We start from the raw sequence: 23,049 nt of genomic DNA, 5'->3' as shown, positions 1-23,049 counted from the left end.
TCACGGGGGGAAGACAGCTCCGTCTGCCAGTCTGCCTCGTCGAATTCTCCTAAGTCAGTAGACCAAGTGTTCTTTAATTTCAGGGTTGGGTCCGGTAGGTTGTTAACTAGTTTACGGTACACAAAGGAGGTCGCTTTTTTGGGCATGTGTTCAGTTAGGAGCCTGTCTTCTAGCGGGGTGAATTCTGGTATATCTGCACCAGGTGGAACAAGGGACCCCAGGGCATGGCTTATTTGTAAGTACCGGAACCTCTCAGTGGGCGCTAAATCGTATAGAGTTCGGAGCTGCTCGAATGTCATGATGGCACCCCTTTTTCATAAGTCTCCCACCGTGGAAATTCCTATTAGATCCCATGTCTTGAAGCCTTTACTGTTGCAGAGTTCACCTAGTCGCCGCAAAGACCAAAGCGGTGTCATTTGAGTAATAGTATCTTTACATTTAAGACAGGTCTGGGCCACATACCAAAGATTAACGGTGTGTGCTGTTGGACCAATAAGGGCTGAGGCGCCTCTTTTATCATACAGTGCTGCGAGTACACCGGCCTCGCCCAACTCATACCTATCTGCCTGAAATGCTGGTTCCGTCTGGTGTACGTGTAGCCACTGGTTTATTATTTTTAATTGGGCCGCCTAGTAGTATAACTGAATGTCTGTGAGGGCCACCCCACCATCGTACCAGCCCCTAATTAACTTATTCTGCGATATGCGTGCTGGTTTATCACCCCAGAGTAAGCCCGAAACTAGTGCGTCGATCAATTTGAAATATTTCAGGGGGACAAGGATCGGGGTATTTTCAAATACATATAGCAGTCGGGGGAGTGTCATCATTTTATATAAGGCCGCCTTACCCAATAGGGTCAGGGGCAAAGTATGCCAATGCTTCACATTGTTACCGAATCGCTCAAGAGGGGGCTCCAAATTATGGCAGAGGAAAGCACTCTGAAGAGGCGTCACCCAGATCCCTAAATATTTAAAAGGCTCTTCCGGGATTTTTAGGGGGCAATCTGCCGGGAGCTGCGGGGGCCGTAAGCATAAACAAAACAGATTTGGACCAGTTGATGTTATAACCGGAGATGCGTCCAAAAATTTTACAAATATCCAAGAGCACTATGTTTGATCGTCTGGGGGAAGTTAAATATAAAAGAATATCGTCCGCATACAACGATATGCGGTCTTCCCATGTTTCGGTCCAGCGTAGCCCTCTGATCATGTGGTCCCATTGAATCCAGGCGGCCAATGGCTCTAACGCCAATGCAAAAAACAAAGGGGACAACGGGCATCCCTGGTGTGTACCGCGACCCAGTAAGAAATTTCTAGAAATATGGCCGTTAGGCACAACATGTTCCAGGGGCTGTGAGTATAATAACTTCACCCATGCACAGAATTTGGGTCCAAAACCGAGATGCCTGAGGACAGCGAACAGATAAGGCCAATCTACCATGTCAAACGCCATTCGAGCATCCAGGGAGAGGATGACTGCTGGCTCACAGAGACTTGGTATCCGTGCCATTACCGCGTGGACTCTTCACAAATTAAGAGCGGTGTTCCTGTTGGGCATTAACCCAGATTGGTCCGGGTGTAAATTTTTCCCATTTTTAATCGAAAAAGAGGACACAGCAGGCTAAAGATGTTCTTACTTTGCAGTGTCTTTAAAATATCCCTCTCTGTGGTTTTACTCTGCGTATCTGTAACCAGACAGATGCCGATTTGCCTGATTTGTCTTCCCTATTTTCTAATATGTAAGGATGATTGTCTCTAAATGTTGACATCACTGTTTTTTAGGGCTCGCCGGAACCAGCGCATGCGCTGTTCTGGCGAGACATTTTGTAACTGGATTTTTAAAGTGCTACCAAAGGCTTTTACCGGCCACCAGCATGAGGTTACGCTCACTTGGACGTGCACAGCTGCCATCTGGCTTCCTGTAATGGCTCATTAAGCCTTACAGCGCGTGAATCCCCTCCCCTACCCCCTCCCTTCTCCCACTCCCTCCTCGTCAGCTTCATTTTCCTTTCACTTTCGCGGCCGTGTGACTTTCACAACCCCGCGGCCATTGCTTGTTGATTCATGCCACTCATTCTGTGTAAGGTGGGGGACAAGCACATAAGGTAAACATCTCCATTAGAGCTAGCATTTAGCGTCTTCTTCATCGCCGCATGTATGTGCATGCAACATAATTGCTTTAAAAGAGCAACGTTACTGCGACCGGCCGCCTCCTGGATTCATAACAGAGCAGCCGCAGGGTAAGTGCCTTCCTTGCCTTCCAGACCTTAATAGGCGGATGCACAACTTTTTTGGTAGTTAGGAAATGCCCTACGCCGCTCGCAGACACGTTTATTCAGAGGTTGACTTGCTGATGTGTCGGCGTATCATGGCTACAATTTATCTGTATTTTATGTCTTGCCAAGCCGCTCACCCTCTTTCTCTGTGGCTTTCTGGGATTTCTAATTCACAATTCCCACGGCCTTTATGTTTTAGTCCGTAATTAAGACTGTTCTCATGTTTGTAAATATATTACTTTCGAACACCCCATGACACTTTTACGATATTATTTGCAAGATTAGCTTTTGACCCTTTTAAGCCTGCAGACAGTTTAATAGCACAGACAGTGTCCGTTTATACATCACTTTTTACAGTGAATTTGTACCACATTATATGGCTCACGGCAAAACCGTGTACAAGATTATGCATAATGTAACCTCTCATGGCTCCCTCAGTGGGCAGCTTTCAGTGCTCTCTCAACGCTCCTCCGCCCCTCCCCCGCCACGTCTGCGTTAATTTGAAACATATGTGCTTTCACTTTCGCTGCGGCGGGCGCTGGCGCCCGCACAACTTTCAAAGCCGGGCTTGTTTTCCAAATTATCTCCAGGCGGGCTGCAGCAGTCCAGTCAAACTATCCAGGCCACCCCTTTGGACTCTCCCGGTTGCTGCAGGTCTCCCCTGTGCTATATATAGACAAAGCGTCCTGTGAGGGGGAGGAAATTCAGTTTGGCAGACTCCCCCACCATGCCATTTAGTACCAGCTCAAGCGGGTATTCTAGGTGGGGTCCACTCCTTTGCTTCTTCCATACAGGTTTCCGTATGGGCCCGATGCCTTCTGGGATTCTTCAGATCCATTTGAAAGGAGCCTCCTATCCTAACGCAGGTCGCAGTATCCAACAGCTTGGTCCCCAATAGCCCCCTAGTACTGCAGTGTCCCCTCGGCAAGGGCAGGCTGGTATCTCCTGTACCTTTTAGGTCCTGGAGGGGCTGTCGCCCAGCCCTTCGCTGTCTGTCCAAGTGTCCCAAGGGGGTAGCCCAACTACTTCGGTCCGTCACCTTGGCTCTCCAGTACATATTTCAGGGCGTCATGATGATGCAGCTCTCGGCCGATCAGCTGTCTGACCATTTAGCCTCTGGGCGTGGGGCTTCCCAATTAGCTACCACGACCTCGCAGCCATCCATCACACTCCGAGTCTCCTTCTTCTACCTTTGTCCACAGGAAACCCGGGGTGAGAGACAGGATAATAATGATTCACAAATTAGGTTGTTTCATGGCACCTACTGGGACGACCATAAGATGTGAGGTTATATTGGAGTTATAATGTGTTTTAGTCAATTGCATGCTGTATTTTATTGTGTTAATTGCTTTTATGGTCTGTGACAGAAATAAGGTATTTATACTGATACTGACACCGGTACCTTTCTTTCAAATTAATATTGGCATAATAAGTCTGTTATATCCCAAAGGAAGGAGCACAAGTTCTTAGTCAAAGGGGGGAAAATAATTCAGAAATTAAGACTTTTGTTTCAACTAAGAATCAAATGGGGCAACAATTGTTCTTCAGGAAGATTATTTTTATGAAAAAAGCTGATCCTCTAGGAAAACTGCTGGCTTTCTTTGCCTAACACATACATTACAGATGTTCCACAACTGTCTTCAACATTGGTTACATATTAGAGATAAAACACTTTTCTTCCTTGTGAGCTAATAAACCTTCTGGCAACCACTTCAAAACAACATTATCTTTCCTTTTTTAAAGTGCTTTCTTTTAGTGGAAAAGTTAATCTATCACTTGCTACTTCATTCAGCTTTATCGTGCAATAAAACTGATAAAAAGGTGTGGACAAAATATGTCAACTGAACCTTAAGTCCTTCAAATTTGTTAGTGATTTGGACTTTGTATAATCTTCCAAATCCATTCGAATGACATAATTAGAGTTCTCATGCAGGTTGAGGCAGTGAACATATGTATATTGTGCTGCATAACTAAATACTTATAAGGACCCAAAAGCGAGACCTATTGGCTATGCCAATGCTTGTTTAACTAAACGTTTCCTACGTCCACCTTTTGTAAGTCTAGGATTGGTGGTACTTAGAAACAAAATGGGATGTTTAGCTGTTGAAAGATATGACGTCCTTAGCAGAAAAAAATGGCTTCATTGCTGCCACACGAGCATCGCTTCCTTTAGAATCCTATTGCACATCACCATTCAGAGGCCAGTTTCAGTACCTGTCATGGCGGATAGATTCGGCCTCTTGTGGGTGCGCATGCAGATGTAAATCAGTGGCGAACCGAGGAGCACGGGAGGTTTCCTTTCCTTTACAATGAGATTGTGGACTCGAGTCAAAAGCTGACGCGACTCCGTTCAGGGAAGGGCTTTTTTACGTTTACCTACTAAACTCAGATATATGTTAACGTTTATAAATACCGTTACAAAATTCGCAAAAGCTAAATTATGACCCTGCACTGCCGTGTATGGCACAGCATAATGACAACGTAATATTCTTTCTCTAATATAGTTTCCATTTCTAATGAAAATGCTTTTTTTTGTATTTTGGTGATTTGGTAAATTATAGGTTTCAAGAGTTCGGCGACACATAAGTTATAATTTTGTTATATTGGATACATTTTTGTTTTAATGGATTACTCACCAGCATGTTGCAACCTATTTAGAATGAAAAGTGAAACATTTACTCATAATCCAATAATTATATTAGCAAATAATGGAGCATTCATATAGACCAGCGGAGATATTGATCGCACTTCGTCAATGATTGAGAAATCTAATATTATGTTATTACATTGTGTACAAAATGATATTGCATTAAAATGCCGTTATGTATATAACACGGCTCCAGACTACTGCTTAACCTGTGTTATTTTTCTTTGTTAGATTATTACAGACGTTTTATGAACATCGGTTCTTATTTTTTGTGTGTTTATTGCTGCAGGAGGATTGCAGATTTGAAGGACCAACGCTGGCTCAGGCAATTGAACTGTTTGGAGGCAGGCGGTGGAGCACAAGGACCGCAAGTGGTGGGAGCTTAACAAAAAGCACAGAGAAGCCAAGTATCCAGAGAAACAACACCCTGGCACTAAGTACCGTCAAGAAAAAGAAGAAAGTTCTCATGAGGGTAAAATACTGTTGTTGTTCTGTCCCCACTTGTGATGCTATGATAGAGAATAAAACCGCATTTGTGTTTTATTCCGTTGATAGAAAAAGACCACCATAGGTTGACCATTGTGTGTGACATTAGCCAGATAGATATTTCTTCCTTATTTGTTGCTACAATAACTGCTGTCAAACCAGTCAGAGTTGTCAGCTTGTTCGACTCTTGCCTTCCATCCATTATTCTTGGGTGAAGGCGTGCAATCATTCACCATTCCACCACCATGACAGCGTACTGTTTTAGTGTTGGAGTGAAGTGCACACTAATGACATATGATAAGTAGCAGGTTTATAATAACGTGATTCAAAAGAAGGGTTAAAGGAGCATTCCAGATACCACACTAATTTAAATAGTTTCTGTGCATGGGATATCAATATTCTAAGGCACGCAATAAGGAACACTTTTTTGATCAACACTCATGTCTAGAAATCAATGGAACTAGTTAAGAGGACTAATGTTACTTCACTGTCGTGAAGAGGACGTGATGAAGTTCGTTTCACAACGAAACATGATTAATGAACCCTTCGTTAGGTAGGTTGAGAAGAATCTAACACCTTATGGCTGTGAGTGTGTCTCAATAAACATAAAGAGAAGGGAGATCTAGTTTCTATGAAAAGTACGTTTATTATATGTATCCAAGATAGGTGAGCAAAGTGCACACAGGCTAATTGGTGCTCGTTTCATAATTTCTCAGATATCCTTCCATAAAGTGGTGTCAAGTGTGAATGTATGTATGTATGTATGTATGTGTGTGTGTGTATATATATATATATATATATATATATATATATATATATATATATATATATATATATATATATATATATATATATATATATATATATATATATATATATATATATATATAGAGAGAGAGAGAGAGAGAGAGAGAGAGAGAGAGAGAGAGAGAGAGAGAGAGAGAGAGAGAGAGAGAGAGAGAGAGAGAGAGAGAGAGAAGTGTGGCTCACTGGTTAGAGCGGCAGACTCTGAAGCAGAGATCAGGCCCGGGACCAGGGTTCAAGTCCCGACGTGGCAGGGTCTTGGGCTCAATGTCCGCGGACTCGATAATTCTCACCTCAGGGCCTACTCTACTCATGGGTCCCACGCCGCAACTCTGGGCAATAGCTTGCTTAATCTCCACAATGGCCCCTACAACACTGGGATGCCTGGCTTCACCTTGGGGGTGCCCAGGAGGGGCCTCTCACAGGGAGAGCCAGGAAGGGTTCCACAGCGTTACACAGCGCCGGGACGCCCCGTTGGGGCAGCTGTGCGCTTTACAAAATACACTACATTTACATATGTGTGTATATATATATATATATATATATATATATATATATATATATATATATATTAGCTACTGGCGGTCGCCAGTAGGTAGTTATAGTTAGGATTATTTTCAGTACAAAATCTCAACATTCTATTGTGAATAACTTTGGCGCCGGTTGAGGAATCTGCCTGAAAATTTCCTCAAATTTGCCTTGCGGCACCCCGGTCCTTCCCTGAAAGTTTGGGGGGGATTTGTGAAGCGGGGGCCGAGATAAAAGGGGGGTCCCAAAAAGTGTTTTCCCCATGTTAATTTCCATAGGGCGGTCGACCTCACTTTTAGCCCGAACGGCTGAATGGATTTCCACCAAACTTGGCAAAATTGTAGGGACTGGTATTCCGATGTGCCTTTGCTATGTCTCAAGATATGTGCTCCAGTGGATTTTGAGTAATTTAGGTTCAAAAAAATATATATATCTATAAGCGCTCCCCGGTACGCGCACCGGGGCGCTAACTGGCGCGCTACGCGAGTTCGCGCGCGGAGAGCTGATTGGCTCTCGGGTGTCTGTCAACATTCCAAACAGTCCGGAGCGGCCGCCATCTTGTGTCTCGGTAGGATCGAGACGCAAGAGGTGGCAACAACAAAGGGGGAAATGACCCTAAGGGGGCAGAGTAGACCCCCCCCCCCCCTGACCCCCTAGGTTTGATGTGGGGGCTATAAAAGGGCCCCGCGGTGCAAAAAAACCATTTTTTTTTATTTGCGCGGGGGGAGCGCCCGGTACGCGCACCGCGGAGCGTACCGGGGAGCGTTCCATGGGGAAAAAAGAATGATAGTTTTTAAAAAATGTAGCCTTTTTTAAATAATTTGGAGGTAGTTCTAAAAAGAACTGTTTTTTTCTTCTTTTTGTTTTATTTTTTTTATGTTTTTTGAACATTTAGTAGTTTTTTGGCTTTTATGAACTATTTTATATTTTTTTTGTTATTTTTATGGGGAGAAACAAAAAACAGGGAATTGAAAATGGCTCAACTGGAGCAAAAAAAAACAGGAAAAAATTGTCACCATCAAGGAGGATGATCTTTATGCTCTGCTCACCATAGGAGATGGTCTTACCACAAAAAATACATGTGATCCTGAATTCCCCAAACCGTGGTTGTATGCAAGGGATCGTCTCCCTTGTCTCTGGTCCCGATGGAGTGGTTGCTTTCTTTTGGAGGTGGTGGTTGAAGATTGGGGAGGGTTACTGGCCAGTTCTCTCACCTCTGCGGCAGCATAGTTGTTCGGATGCTTGTGCTGCATGTGTCTAATCATGGTATTATTACCAAATGAATATTTTTTGTTAAGGTTCCCCCTTGAAAGTTCCATGCCACAGATTTGGCAAGTCACCTTGGGCGCATTGACTTTCTTCTTGCCCTCTGGGATAGAAAAAAACTCCCATACAATGTGCTGCCTTGGCTTGTATGGGGTATTGTCTTCTGGCAGCCACCTTCTCCCCACCTCCTCCTCCTCCTCCTCCTCCTCCTCTTCCTCTTCTTGACCACCAATGTAATGTTGTGGTGGTCCTCTTGGTAGTGGTGTGGTGGTGATGGTGCAGATGCTCCAGCTGCTGCTGCTACTGTAGCCATTTTAAAGTACAAAATATTTCTGTTAGATCTCCAAACAGGTCTTCCTCAGTCAAAGGACAAAGTCAGAATAAGGAAAAAAGGCGGGGTCTTTCATCATTTGGAGAAAAAAAACTGTCCTGAACCAATGAAAGTGTTATTTTCAGGTCACATGACCTGGGCTTTCATCATTTAGAAACCAAAACTGTTCTGCACCAATAAAAAGTGTTATTTTTAAGTCACATGACCCGACGCGCTTACGAGACGCGCGCCCGGGGGCGCGCCACAGGGCGCGTCGCGTAAGCCGTCAGATGATTACGTTGCGCGATCGTATTCGCTCGAGTATTTCCGGGTGCGCTTACGCCGTGCGTATCACGCGGATGCGGCTACAGGATACGTCATGATGTTTTCGTTCGCGGCAATAGCGCTAACGGGACGCTCACCGGTGCGCGACCTGGGGCGCTCCGAAAAAATGCGCACACCTGGGCGCGCACCGGGAGCACACCAGGGCAAAAAATAATAATATTATATAAATATACAATATAGGATTGAGGCCCTATATGTAGTTAGGAATTAGCATTTAAAAAACCTATTAAATTCAATGAAAAAACCATAGGTTTCACACCAGTTATAGTTAGCTGGAAATTTTACTGACATAAAACCATAGAAATTCCAACATTATAGTTAGTTGAACTCACTATAACAAGCGCGCCTGCAATGCACTGCTGATGACGTCACATATTACATCACTCATGACATCGTCAGTGACATCACACATGACATCACTGATGACACCATCCTTGTGACAGTGACAGACCTCCTTTTAGTGTAATGTTATCCTTGAAATAGATATTCAAAAATAGAAACTAACATTTTCAAAAAAATGGAGATGCCCATACCAGTTACAACAACCAATTCAGTAATTCCACCATCTATATACACATCCACTCATTTACCAACAGTTCTATATAGTCACTCATACATATACTCACTCATCATATGTAGTGATACATCTATACATCCTGTTATATACCGACAGTCATCCAAAAGTTACTCACACACATACTCACACATGCAAATAAATTATTGAACATTATTTATTTGCATATAAAACTATAGACACACTACCTCTTTACTTCTAAGGAAACTTACACATACTCTCTTAAACAATCATTTATATAAACATATACTTATTTAAACAGGAAGTCTTACAATCTCTTACTCTCACATATACTCACTTATATACATCAAAACTCACATACACTAGAATAAAATATATGTCGTTACTAAAAAACACAATAGTGAGACAGTCATTCACTCACTAACACACACATATACACACTCATCCACCCATACAGTCCTGCACATATGCTGTCTTCAAAACACATACAAACAGTGAGTCAGTCACCAACCCATGCAGCTACTTCTACACAAAGTGAAACACTGATACATATATTTCAATATTTAAAAGTTACTCGCTAATATATGTATTCAATAAAATACACTTAATAAAGCAGTTAACCAATCATTTTTTTTAAAAAACATCCATTTACACACTTATTTAACCATTTATTCTTCCATCAACCTTTACAAATACAAATATTAAACATATTAATTTTAAAGAAAGACACACATTCACTGGCTGGTGTCATCAGTGATGTCATGAGTGATGTCACTGACGATGTCATGAGTGATGTAATATGTGACGTCATCAGCAGTGCATTGCAGGCGCGCTTGTTATAGTGAGTCCAACTAACTATAACGTTGGAATTTCTATGGTTTTATGTCAGTAAAATTTCCAGCTAACTATAACTGGTGTGAAACCTATGATTTTTTCATTGAATTTAATAGGTTTTTTAAATGCTAATTCCTAACTATAACTGGTGTGAAACCTATAGTTTTTTTCAGTGTATATATATATATATATATATATATCCCGCTCCAAAAACCCCTGGGCAGGCACTCACAGGCGGGTGCTTTCCACTGTGGGGGTGCTCCCACAAGTCAATACTCGCTCCAAATTCCGTAACTTTGGACTTCCATCCTACGGCAAAAAAGGCACTCACGGGGGGGTCGTTTGGGTTATTTATTATTCACCAGCAAACAGACACTACATCAACAGACGCGTTTCGGTAAATAACCTTCATCTATGTTTACCGAAGCACCATCTTAGACACAGTTTTATCCTCATGTGCAAATTATCGCAATCAAGGAAGGACTCAGAAATACATAAAGAATCACTACAAATGGAGCGCCATCTTTAAACATTCAAATCAATGAATCCCATTCATCGGAAAGATGTGCAATTGATAGTGCCCATAGATGGGCTCGATATAATATATATACATTATATACACGGCGTTCCATAACAATTGAATATACAATTTTAGCTATGAAAATTCAAAGCAAAGCAAACAGATCCTGCCCTGTATGGGCATGCAAAAAAAGCACATGGCCTGTGGCTAATCTAGACCAACAATACATCGTATATACAGTTATATACATTCAAGAAGAAAGAAGGAAAAGAATGTCAGAACCACTCAAGAAAGAGGACAGCCTGGAAGATTAGTGTGGAGAAAATAGAGATAAAGATTTCCATTTACATATATACATTTATACATTTCAGAAGCTAGGCAAGACTCGAAAGTGCAAATACAGTAGGTTGACATTCCTGGATCATATAGGTCACCTTACTCAGTACATCCAGGACTGAATATAGCCTCAACAGTAGAATAGGATCTAGTACAGTTATTTTCCCAGGTGTATTGCAAGTTCGTCACTGCTATTCAAACCCAAAGGAGTGGGTGAGGCAGGGAATATATTGAGTGAATTTGCCCAGGGTATTCCAAGTACCCCCACGGAGGAGGGAGGTAGTGCTTGGCCAGGTCAACTAATAATATCGTACAAAACAATTTTCTGACTGGCTTAGATAACCATCAACTTACTGCCCTTTTACATCATATGAGTTCTCCTTATACCCAAGAGAGTATGCTATCAGCCACCTGATGTTCTTGTGACTGATGCTTGACCACTGATGAATGTATGTATGGTATGGGTAGGTGATACCAAAAACTGTGTCAAATGGGTAACTGATTAGCAGTGCAATAGTGATATGTGAAAAAGTGAAATATATAAAATTGGATAGACCCAGGTAGAGAAAGAATTTTTAAATGATATCTCCCAATTCTGACCGTTTTGCACTACTAGCCCCATCTAGGTTCACCTGAACTTACTCGTTGACTCCTAGTGAGCTAGCCCCTTGTTTTTAACTGCAGCTAGGGACCCCCAGAATAAAGTCCATTCCGGTACCCTTAGCTACATTTTAATATCCCTTTCTCACTATCACATACCACCCTGCCCACACACCCACACCTCACCATAAGGCAGTTGGAAAAAGATCTCCGCCAAAGAGCCCCTCTTTGAGGTGAGCCCGTCGGGGATTGCACCGCCTCCCCGACGAGGAGCAACCGCCGATGATGAAGCATGACATCCTTCGGGGTGTGTGAGGCAAATCCATCCAACAAAATGGATGCCCTTGGGTGTCACTTTTACACCTCTGGTCACGCCAGCTAGTCTTTCCCTCAGTCACGCTTAGGAACAGTCCAGGAACCCCCTTGTTGTAACCATCTCCCAATTCTTCCAACATTTAAAAAAATTGTGAGATACTAACAGATTTAAAATAATATCTGTTTGCAGGGAGGGTCGACATGTTTTAGATGATAGCATACTCTCCTGGGTATAAGGAGAACCCATATGATGTAAAAGGGCGGAACTGATGGGAATTTTTCCACATCCTTGAGATATTATGGTAAACCTCCAACGCATATTAGCACACTTCGTTTTATAATCACCATAAGGACATTTATCAGTCTTAAAGCACAACCAACTAGCTGGGGCCCTCCTAAAAGAACATCGTCAATCCCAAACCAAACCAGTTGCTCCCGTTTTAACTATACACCAAGGGAAGGTTAGAGCCTCAATAATCTATGGAGCAGAACTTTGGGGTTTCGATAATGTATCCTCTTTAGTCCAAGCACAGAATACGTTTTTAAGGGCACTGACTGGCCTTCCCCAGTCTACCCCACTTAGATCATTATATCTAGATTTGGGGTGTACTCCGTTTAAGGAAGCTGCAGGTTTTAGACCTCTTGCCTACTGGCGAAGGCTTTGGACTGCCCCGGAGTAAGCTCCTTATGCGCAAGCTGTAAAGCACATAAGAGAAGCTGACAAAACTAACAAAATGTCATGGTTACAAATGATTAAGGCTACCTTGTTTGATATGGGCCTTATTCATTTGTGGCTGGACCCAGAAGGGAATTCATTCCCCTCTAAAACAGATTTTAAAGTCCTATATAGGGAAGTGGTCCGCTTAAAGTCCTTCTCTCAGGTGAATGGCGCTTCCTTAACAGGTATCTTCCTATCGATTACAGGCTGGAAGCCTATTGGGATTCAATTATGAGCCCTGGTGATAGGAAGCTCTGCCACCAATTTAGAGTGGGTACCCTCCCCTTAAAATCCTTTACTAGTAAGTGGGGAACGGTACAGGATTAATATGTCACTCTTGCCCTGGGGAGGAAGAGACTTTACCACACAAATGGCTCAAGCCAGTTCGTGCCAACCTTGGAACGAAATGGCTATGCGTATATTAAGAACTGATACCAGTGATGTCATAGTTATTGCTATGGCTAAATTTTGGAGCTGGGCGTGGGTCATTAGAAGGAATAGGCTGCAGGGTACTACGCTACCAATGCCATTGTGACAATAGTGCCGTTTAGCTTTTCTTTATTCCAACTTGCTTTCAATGTTAGGTGTCTATCCAAAACCTGGGTATTTATAGTTTTCCCTTTTTCAAAGGTATTTCCATTTGGACCCAAGAATAAAGGAACTATGATATGTATAGTTTTTACTTTGATATGTTTCATTGGATTTCTTTTATGAATTATTATGAATTTTACCATGTGATTGTTTTAAAAAGTTACCTCTTTTTGCTTTTATATTGTTTAAGTGTGTATTTTATGATTGTTTATAATCGAATAAAGACTAATTGAATTGAATGGACTAACTGTCTGTGTGTCATTAGAGTATTAAAACTCATCTCTTTATTGAAAATATTCACTATTCTATTTTTCCAATGTCTTTGAACCGTCCTTTGGTAGGTTTTGAAATCTCTGGTAGGCAAAAAAGGATCTTAAAACATAGTGGGCAACCACTGACCCAGCGGACCGATGGCTTTCTTTAAAGTGGCGGCCTCATCTGTAGGAGCTTGTTTGAAAGTATAGCTCTATTATATTTTCTTTTATTCTGATAATGTCTCACGTTTTATTTTTAGTGTTTGCTGTGCTTTTTTTGAACTGCTAATCGTAAAAAGATTTCCATGGCTTTGTTTTGTTTGCTTTGTTGCTAGTACTTACTCATTGTAAGAAGTTCAAAGATGTTTAATTTGTAATTTGACATATTGGCATCTTTCTTCTGTTTGTTCTTGGCCCTTATATTCTGACTTCGAAAAGTGATGTGAGATTTTCTTTGTTAATACGATTCAGGGAGCACCGTTTTATTTTTTTCTCATGGGTGGTAAATGTTTTCGTATGCATTTAATTTTCTCCTATGCTTAATATTGAATTTCTGCTGAATGACTACATTCGATAATGGGAAGTAATTATCTTTTCAGTCAATTTTAGAGTTAGGAATTAAAAGTTTTTCTTTTGCAATTTTTTTAATATTCCCTTCAATTTTAGGGTGAAAGTGGAGATGCGGCTGATGATGAGATGGTGACTCGTAAAGCAAAAAGTTATAAAGAGTATCGTTCACGGAGTGGTTCTGACCCACCTGATATTGATGAACAGGAAGAGTCAGGTGAGGAAATTGATGTGGGTGAAATTGTTCTAATGAGGGTCTGTGTGATACGTTTTTCATCACCTCTTCCTTGGTACCGAGTGTACATTTATATTCTAGTAGAGCAAAGAAAAGTGGCAGATTAGTCTGGTGGCCGGGACATAGATGTTAGAATCATGAATAATTATTTCTAATTCGCATTGTTCAACTGCAACGTCCTTAATATGGTGTTATATAAGGATATCAGTTTGCCTCCAGGTCTCTCTTTTACTGGACTGGAACGGGAAAAGTAACAATTGCAGACAAATCAGGGAACCCAAGGTCACGATTATAGAAACCAAGCTTTCTCTTGTAAAGTGCCAACACTCTGAAATCACCTGCTGAAACACATAAGATGGTATTCAGTCCTGCTCCTGGTCAGGAAAGATTTAAAGATTCACCTCTTCCTTATCCTCCATGAAGTTTTTTTTTTTTTTTTTTTTTTTTTTTTTTTTTTTGGTGTTCAAAACTGCTTTATTGATAAGAGCACATTAGGATACACAGCTTGAGGTGCCTACAACCCGGAGGCCGGCAGCAATAGTGGAGCAACAATACACAGCCTTATAGCCGGCATCCCGGGGGCCCGGCGGCACGTTACTATGAGAAGGCTTCGTACAGCGCCGACCAGCGGGGCAGGCCAAGGAAGGATGTACTGCAGCCGAACAGGTTTTGTGCGAGCAAGATGAGAATCTCGCTCCTAATTTTTTGTAACGTGTAGAACAAGAAACAGAAAAAAAGAGAAAACCCCAACTTTTTAACGAGGTTACGCGCGTGGAGTGGTGTATGACAATGCGATGACGATGTATGACAGTGGTGCAGTGTGGTGGTGCCGCCAGGTGTTGGCGCGTGGGGCAGTGAACGTCCAGAATGCAAGGGCCTAGGGTAGTGGTAGTCCATGGGGCTAAGGTGCAGAGTTGTTAGTGGTATGCAGGATAGCTCCCTCCTGTGGAGGGGGGGGGCGTCCGGCAGCGCGTCGGAAGGGGATGTCGGTCATAGGAGGGGGGAGGCGAGGGGGGCTGTACCGTGAAGGTCAGTGCCACACCTTCCACGAGGAGACTGCAGGGGCATAGAGACCCCATAGGTGGGGGAAAGCAGTGTGTGTCATGTAGCGCCAGATGGCAATAAGGCGACCAATAGTCCTAATGGGGTTGGGAGGCAGTGAGCCCATCACCTGGCGCTGTGTCATCAGCCGAGCGCCCGAGCAGGTAGTGTACCAGCGGGTCCCAGATATTCCTAGGTCTGCTTGTGAGAGGTAATAATTCCGAAAAAGTGTTATGCTGATCCTGGCAATATGTTAAATCAGTGAGCCAATCCTTGAACTTAGGCGCTCTGCCTCTGCTCCAGCGGCAGGCGACACGTCGCTTGGCTAGGAGGAATGCCATATCGACGAATTTCCTACTTCCCCTGGATATGTGCTTCGTGTATCCAAGGATGGCCACCAAGGGGTCCGCGGGGATCTCCTCATCCACCATCTGCACAACGGCCTCGATGACTTGTCGCCAGTAGTCTGCAATCTGGGGACAGGACCATGCTAAGTGGAGAAAGTCAGCGTGTTCTGCGCGGCAGCGCTCACAGCGGTCATTGTCGGCCAGTCCGAATCTGTGTTTTCGGGCCGGAGTGTAGTAGACCCTCTGCAAGTATTTATAATGTATTATTTTCAACCTGCAACTGGCAGTGATGCGAGAAGTCAATGCACAGCAGTAGTGCCATTGATCGTCCGAAACCTCTGTATCCAGTTCCGCCGACCAGCGCAATCTGGCAGTAGAGACCGATAGGGGGCCAGCTCCCCGACATTGGCGGTAGAGCCTAGAGACTAGATGGGCCCCATCCGGAGATTCTAGGAGATGGTGTAGAGGAGGCAAAGGCACAGGTTCAGTAGGGTAATCCGGAAGGATGTCCCGCATCCCCGCGCGCAATCGAATATAGTAAAACAATTCGAGGGGCGAGTGGGCATGCGATTGGAAAAAAAGATCCGCCGTCTTGAACGTTCCGTTGTGGAACAGGTCACCCCAAGTGGAGATATGCAGTTTGGCGCAGAGCTGGTGAAACCCAATTTCCGACAGCAAGGTAAGGTTTGGGTGGTAGGTCAGAGGGAGCTTAGGAGAGTAGGGCATCGCGCAGAGGAGTCGCTGGGCGATGCGTCGCCACGCGTCTAGAGTGCAGGAGACCGAGGTGTTTGCTGTAGGGATGGAAGACTCGGGACAATGCATCAGACCGTTCAATGGAAGTGGGTGTGCTATCCAATCCTCCACCGCTACGTGAGGCATGAAGGGGGTAGGAGCCATCCAATGGTAAGCAAAATGCGCTTGTGCGCATAGGTAGTATGCCTCGAAATCTGGGATGTCGAAGCCACCCTGGTCGTAGGAAAGGGTCAACGTGGACCACTTTAGCCGGGGAGATTTGCCACCCCAGAAAAGTCTGCGTAGCTCGGCGCGAAGTGTCCTGAAGAAGAAAGCCCCTGGATAATATGGGATGTTTAGGAAAAAGTACAAAAAACGGGGCAATATCACCATTTTAATAAGGGAGGCCCTGCCAGCCATGGAGAGTGGCATCGTGATCCACCTGTCGACAGAAGCGATCAGTTTGGTTATAGCCACGCCATAATTGGAGCGAAGCGTCTCATCTTTGTCCCGTGCGATGCGGATCCCCAAATAACGAAGATCGTCTTTGCACCACACCAATGGATAATCTAATGGGAAGTCAGTCACCGCATCGGTTAGGGGAAAAAATTGTGACTTGGCCCAATTAATATGAACGCCCGATAGCCCCCCGAACAGGACGAATTCGCGGAGCAGGGGGTTGAGGTGTAGTTCCGGGAATTTGACATACAGCGTGATGTCATCCGCATAGAGGGATACATCAATTTGCCGCTGCAGGCATTGAAACGCTCCCTCCCGGTGTAATTGGCGGAGGCGGCACGCTAGTGGTTCGACCGCGATTGCAAACAGCAGGGGTGAGAGCGGGCATCCCTGACGAGTGCCTCTAGTAATACTGATGGGTGGCGATTGCTTCCCGTTGATCAGTACCTTCGCCGTGGGATCCGTGTATAGGAGGCGTACCCAGGCCAGGAACAATTTAGGGAACCCCATGCGTCCCAGAACCGAAAAAAGGTAAGGCCACTCGACGGAGTCGAACGCCTTGGTGGCGTCAAGGAACACAGCCGCCACTGGGACATCAGGATGGACAGAGCGTAGTAGAGAAAACAGGGTGCGCAGATTATGGGAGGTGGACCTGCCTGCTACGAAGCCAGATTGGTCGGGCAGGACGATTCTAGTCATCAGGAGTGATAGTCTTGTGGCGAGAACCTTAGCAAGGATCTTCACATCACAATTTAGAAGGGAGAGTGGGCGGTAAGAGTCACAGGAAGTAGGGGCCTTGCCAGGTTTCAGAAGGGAGGTGATAACCACTTCACGCATAGATCGAGGTAGTCTACCATCAGCTAACGACTCAGTGAATACTTCGTTAAGCACTGGTGCCATAATATCAATATAAGTTTTGTAAAATTCGGCTGGGATGCCATCGAGCCCTGGGGCCTTCCCATTCTGTAGGGACATAATGGCCTCGCGAATTTCCTCGAGTTCAAAAGGAGCCGCTAGGAACTCCCTGTCTCCGTCGCTAAGCCAGCATAGCGCCACGTCGTTCATATATTCAGCGTATGGAGCATCAGGTTCTGCCTTTGAGGTATATAGTGTCGAGTAGTGCGTTGTAAATGCAGTCAGTATCCCATCTGAGTCTCTAGTGACAATGCCATCTTCATCAATAAGTTCTAATATCGTGGTGTGTTCACGTGGCGCGCGCGTGAGTGAGGCGAGCACTTTACCAGGCCTATCCCCCTCGCAGTATTTCCGGGCCACCCAGTGTTTGCCCCGATATTTCGCCTCTCTTGCAGCCTCCTCCTCATACTTGGATAGTGTGTCCCTAAAGGTCACCCGCAGGAGTGGGTCATCGCTCGCCACCATTTGGAGCTCTAGTGCATGCAGCTCGTTTTCCAAGGTGGTGATGGTACGCAGAACATCCCGCAGGACCCCATGGCTCTTAGAGATGCAGAATCCCCGAATAGTGACTTTGAAGGCCTCCCATATGTGTTCCACTGATTCTACGGAGCCCTTGTTTCTAGGAAAGAAGTCCCTGATCTCCTCGCCCAACTCCGTGCGAAAGAGCTCATCAAGGAGCGTATCGGGGCTTAGCCTCCAGTGCGGTCTTGGACTATCCCACCCAGGGGTCCGGAACCGTAGTCTAACAGGGCTGTGATCTGAATAGGTCCGGGGCAAATGATCGGCCTCTAACAGCTCCCTAGTGACGCCCCGGTCTACCAAAAAGTAATCCAAGCGCGCCCAGGTCCCGGTGTGATGTGTAAAGTGCGTGCCTTCCCGCCCGTGGGGATGTAGCTGTCGCCAAGCGTCAAATAGTCCACCCTCCTCCATTACCCCCTCCAAAACCTCCCTAGCTCGGGGCTTGTAAGAATTAACACCGTCCGCCCTATCCAGGGAAGGTACCAAGGCCAGATTAAAATCACCTCCCCAGATGACGTGTCGTGCCCCGATGGACACAATCTCGCCCCACAGTGTGGAAAAAAAACCAGGTGAGTCAACATTCGGTGCGTACATTGAGACAAATAAATAAATGTCATGCCCCAGTCTCCCCCACAACAATACATATCTCCCCTCCCTGTCCGCCATTTCCCCCATGTGAAAGAAAGGTACACCCCGAGCAACTAGTATCGCCACTCCTCTAGCATAAGACGAATAGGAGGAAAAAGCACGGGTACCCGCCCATTTCTGTCCAAACGGGGCGTCCCTGCGCACGGGCAAGTGTGTCTCTTGTAGCAGAGCTATTTGCACATGGTGCCTTTTCAAGTAGGCGATAACATTCCTGCATTTCCGAGCATCGTTCAACCCCCGAACATTCCATGAAAGACATGTTAATCGCACAGGCAAGTTCACCGCAGCCATAAGCACATTGACAGTAAAGAAGAAGGCGCCCAAGCGGGCCAAAGCATGGAGTTACAGCCGCAACAGGAGCGCCAAGCCCCACACCACATCAGCATAAGCAAACACCTTCTATGCAATAGTAACCTCTTAACGTCTGAACCCCCCCCCCGCCCACCCCAGCATCCCAAACATGCCAGTAGCCATGAAATCCCCAAGAACACCCCCCCCTCATACCCCTCCCCCCCAACTTCAGTGCGGCAAAAAGCCAAACAAGCAATTGTTCAGTGGGGAACACCCAATTAGGGAACATCTAAAGGTGCGCGCTGCCACTATCCGGCCCATAGCTCCAGTCTGTACCGCCCTCGGTGGAGGCTAGGGCCAAGAGAGCGGTCCTTGGTATACGTTACCACAGGGGGTGCGATGTCCATGAAGTCCGATCCATATGATGCTGCCTATCCACCGAGTGGTGAGTTAGCACCAACCAATAGATGATTACGTGCTTGCCAAGTGTCGAAGGTCATGAAGGCAGTTAATCCTCCTGGCGTTCAGGTGGTAGGGCATCGTTCTCCAGGTCGTCCTCAGGCGCCCGTTCTCCCCTGCGTGCCCTTCGGATGGATTTGAAGTAATCTTCAGCTTTCTGCGGGTTTGTGAAGAAGCGTTGTGTGCCCTGATGAGTAACCCTCAGCTTTGCCGGATACAAAAGTGCATAGTCTATCTGGGCTTCACGCAGTTTCTTTTTTATTGGAAGGAATTTGCGCCTCTCATCCTGAACCATTGGTGTAAAATCAGGATAAATGGAAAAGGTGATGCCATCATACCTCAGCGATCTCTGTGTCCGGGCCGCTCGAAGGGCCGTGTCGCGGTCTCGGTAATTCAGTAGTCGAGCGATTATGGGTCGCGGTGGTAGGCCAGGCTGGGGCACAGGTGCTAGTGATCGGTGAGCCCTCTCCACTATGAATTGTGAGGAGAAGGCGTCCTCCCCGATTGAGCCCTTGAGCAATTTCTCCACATAGAGTTCCATCCTGCCTGTGGCAGTGGATTCCGGCACATTGGTAATGCGAACGTTATTGCGGCGGCTTCGCGCTTCTAAGTCCTCATTCTTGGCCGCAATGACACGGAGGAGGTTATCCATTCTCGCTAACTGTGTTGCGTGGGTCGCGGCGGCGTCGGTGTTGTCGGAAATCCTTTGCTCCGCAGTCGTAAGGCGCTCCTCATGGCAATCCACTTTGTGGACCAAAGCGTCCAGCCGAGCCGTGACTCCATCCACTTTCTCTACCACGGTGGCAAAGCCCTGCCGCATTTCCTGTAGAAGGCTGGCGATGTCCGCAGCAGGGGCATCAGGCTGGGCAGGCTGCTGGGGTGGCTCACCGGGACTCTGGCGCGTCTGCGTCGATGTGTGGCCCTTGCGAGTACTATCGAAGCTTAGCTTGGGCTGGCGAGCGTCGGGGCGCCCCATGCTGATATCTCCAAACTAGTGAGGGTCCAGACAGAATAGCAAGGATGGCAGTGGCCAAGCGGGCGGTCAGCAACCGGCTGTGTATCAGGGGTGATTCAAAGGTTGGGGCCCAGCAGCGGTTCGAAGCGCGTGCAGTGACACAGGCAGCGCCACGTGTCCAGTCGTTGTTCTATGGCAGCATACGTCCGCCGCTCATCCAGCAGCAGCCCTAGCCAGATAGCGTGGGCGCCGAAGCGCCAGTCTTTGCGCCAAGCCTCCGGGCCAAGTCCCCTTCACCAGTCGTTGTAGCGCGCAATGCAGTGCACTAGGTAGCCCTTTGGGGGAAGGGCACTCAGGCCTCCTGATCGCTGTTGTCCCCTCTGCTGTTGTCCCCTCCGCTCGTGGCTGAAGGATCCGTGGCGATCCGTGAGCAAGGAGCGCTATCCGCAGCACTGGGGCTTCACTCCGTGGGAACGGCAGGCAACGCACAGAGCTCCGGGTCCGTCGCGGCTCCGGGGACAGGCACGGCCGCCGGCCGGGCACCAAGCACCACGTTGAGAGCTGGTCGCGTAGCGCACTGGTAGCGCCGCGGTCAGGATGAAGTCGGGTGCAGGGTGAGAAGCGCCGCTTTCCCTTTCAGCCCACACCGGGGTCCGGCTCGGAGGAGCAATGCAGGCAAGATGTCCGCGCGGCCTGGCGGCCTCGTGGCGGTCCCCGAGGTCGCGTAGCTGCGGTGGCCGGGGTCTCTCCCCAGTGCGCTCCAGGGCTGACGTCGGGCAATCTTTGGGAGTCCGTATCTCCGGCTCCGAGTCTCCCAGCCGCTTCAAACTTCGGTCGAGTGTAGGGAACACTCTCGTGATGCGGGGACCGGGCTTCTGGGGATCACACGGTCCCCGTGGCAGCAGATCGATGCAGGATCAATATCCAAGGAGCGGGAGCTGCAGGTCTAGGCAGCCATTCCGCAAGCGCGCCCTCTAGCGCCCCATCCTCCATGAAGTTTCGTTGTTCTGTCTGACTTGTTTCTGTACCACACCGAAAAACTATCACATATTAATTATATTTTAACTTGTGTGCACTTTAAGCGCCCTACTGCCCCTGTGGCTATCTCCAAGCATTATACACCCCTTAATTAAATAAATACAGTAATGAAGTGAGGCTATTTTACAAGTAACACTCCCTAATTCAAACTAGGTCAATAGTTATTTGTATTGATAGTGAAATAAATTTGATGCATGTATTTAGGGTGACAAATCGTGGGGTGCAGATAGATTTGTAATGCTCTGTGCAATTATAATCAGCCACCATCGTCTTGCTCCTCCAAAGGTATCTGGATTTGATCACATGCCTACTCACATTATTCCCTTCTGGTTCTTTTCCTTAGCCACTCTACAGGGATTCCAATGTTTGCAGTCATGAGGCATTCTGGATGAATTGAGGAGCCGGGCGGATATAAAAACACCTAGCGCCCTGGTACTACTAGATCTCTCCGCGGCCTTTGATACCGTGTGTCATGAACAACTTTTGTCGCGGTTGAGGTCTTTTGGTATCAGGGGCACAGCTCTGGCATGGCTTGCATCATTCCTGCAGGGTAGGACACAAAGAGTACAGCTGGGGGACCTGCTTTCCACCTCCGCGCCTATCACTTGCGGGGTCCCACAGGGCTCTGCTCTGTCACCCCTACTCTTCAACATCTATCTGCAGCCACTGATTGCACTCCTGAATAGGATGGACTGCCTAGTATATAACTACGCCGACGACACCCAGATTATCATCCGGCTGGATGAAGGTCCAGGAGCGTCTACCAGGCTACAGGATATACTTAAAGCCACGGTTAATTGGATGTCTAAAAACTCCTTAAAAATTAACCCGGATAAGACGGAAGTGTTGCCCATCTCCATCACGGGCAACCCCTGGAATGAGAAATTCTGGCTTGTAGAGCTGGGTGTGCCACCGAAACCAGCGGCGGCAGTTAAAAGTCTGGGTCTGTACATGGATGGAAAACTCTCCATGGAAAAACAAGTCACGACTGTAGTGGGTACCTGTATTGGCTTACTGCAGCAATTGAGAAAAATATCGGCACTGCTTTCTTTTTCCACCCTGAAACATGTGGTTTCAGCTATAATCTTGGCCAGGCTGGATTATGGAAACTCTGTATATAGGGCTACCCCAGCGGCTGCTGGATAAGCTACAGGGGGTTATGAACGACGCAGCCAGGCTGATTTACAAGAAACCCAGGATGACCCACTCGTCCCCTCTGATGCAGGAGCTTCATTGGCTCCCAATTCGGCAGAGAGTAGTATTCAAAGGACTGTGTATAGTACACAAGGCGCTGTACGGGAATGCACCAAAATATCTGAAGTCCCGACTATCCCTTTATACGCCGAGCAGGACTTTACGTTCATCAGATGCTACTCTCCTATCCCAATCCCGGTTTAAATTGGCCACGGTGGGGGGACGTGCTTTCTCCAAAACAATCCCAGCTCTGTGGAACAAACTGGCCCCAGAACTAAGGAAGGA

At 46.3% G+C, this 23,049-nt stretch overlaps 1 protein-coding gene across 7 annotated transcripts in view; it reads left to right on the top strand.

Moving 5' to 3' along the window:
- PLCE1 (phospholipase C epsilon 1) overlaps nucleotides 1-23,049 on the top strand; it is a 1,649,974-nt gene that overhangs the window by 1,067,063 nt on the left and 559,862 nt on the right. For all 7 annotated transcript variants that reach the window (XM_086922473.1, XM_086922472.1, XM_086922474.1 and 4 more), the window contains 2 exons: nucleotides 5,212-5,394; nucleotides 14,031-14,148. In XM_086922473.1, coding sequence (XP_086778599.1) covers nucleotides 5,212-5,394; nucleotides 14,031-14,148 — 301 coding nt within the window. The remainder of the gene's footprint in view (nucleotides 1-5,211; nucleotides 5,395-14,030; nucleotides 14,149-23,049) is intronic.

This window comes from Lissotriton vulgaris, chromosome 5 (genome assembly GCF_964263255.1).
Source record: "Lissotriton vulgaris chromosome 5, aLisVul1.2, whole genome shotgun sequence".
NCBI classification, from domain to species: Eukaryota; Metazoa; Chordata; class Amphibia; order Caudata; family Salamandridae; genus Lissotriton; species Lissotriton vulgaris.
Note: the sequence above shows the minus strand (reverse complement) of the source record. Positions and strands in the feature narration are given on the sequence as shown.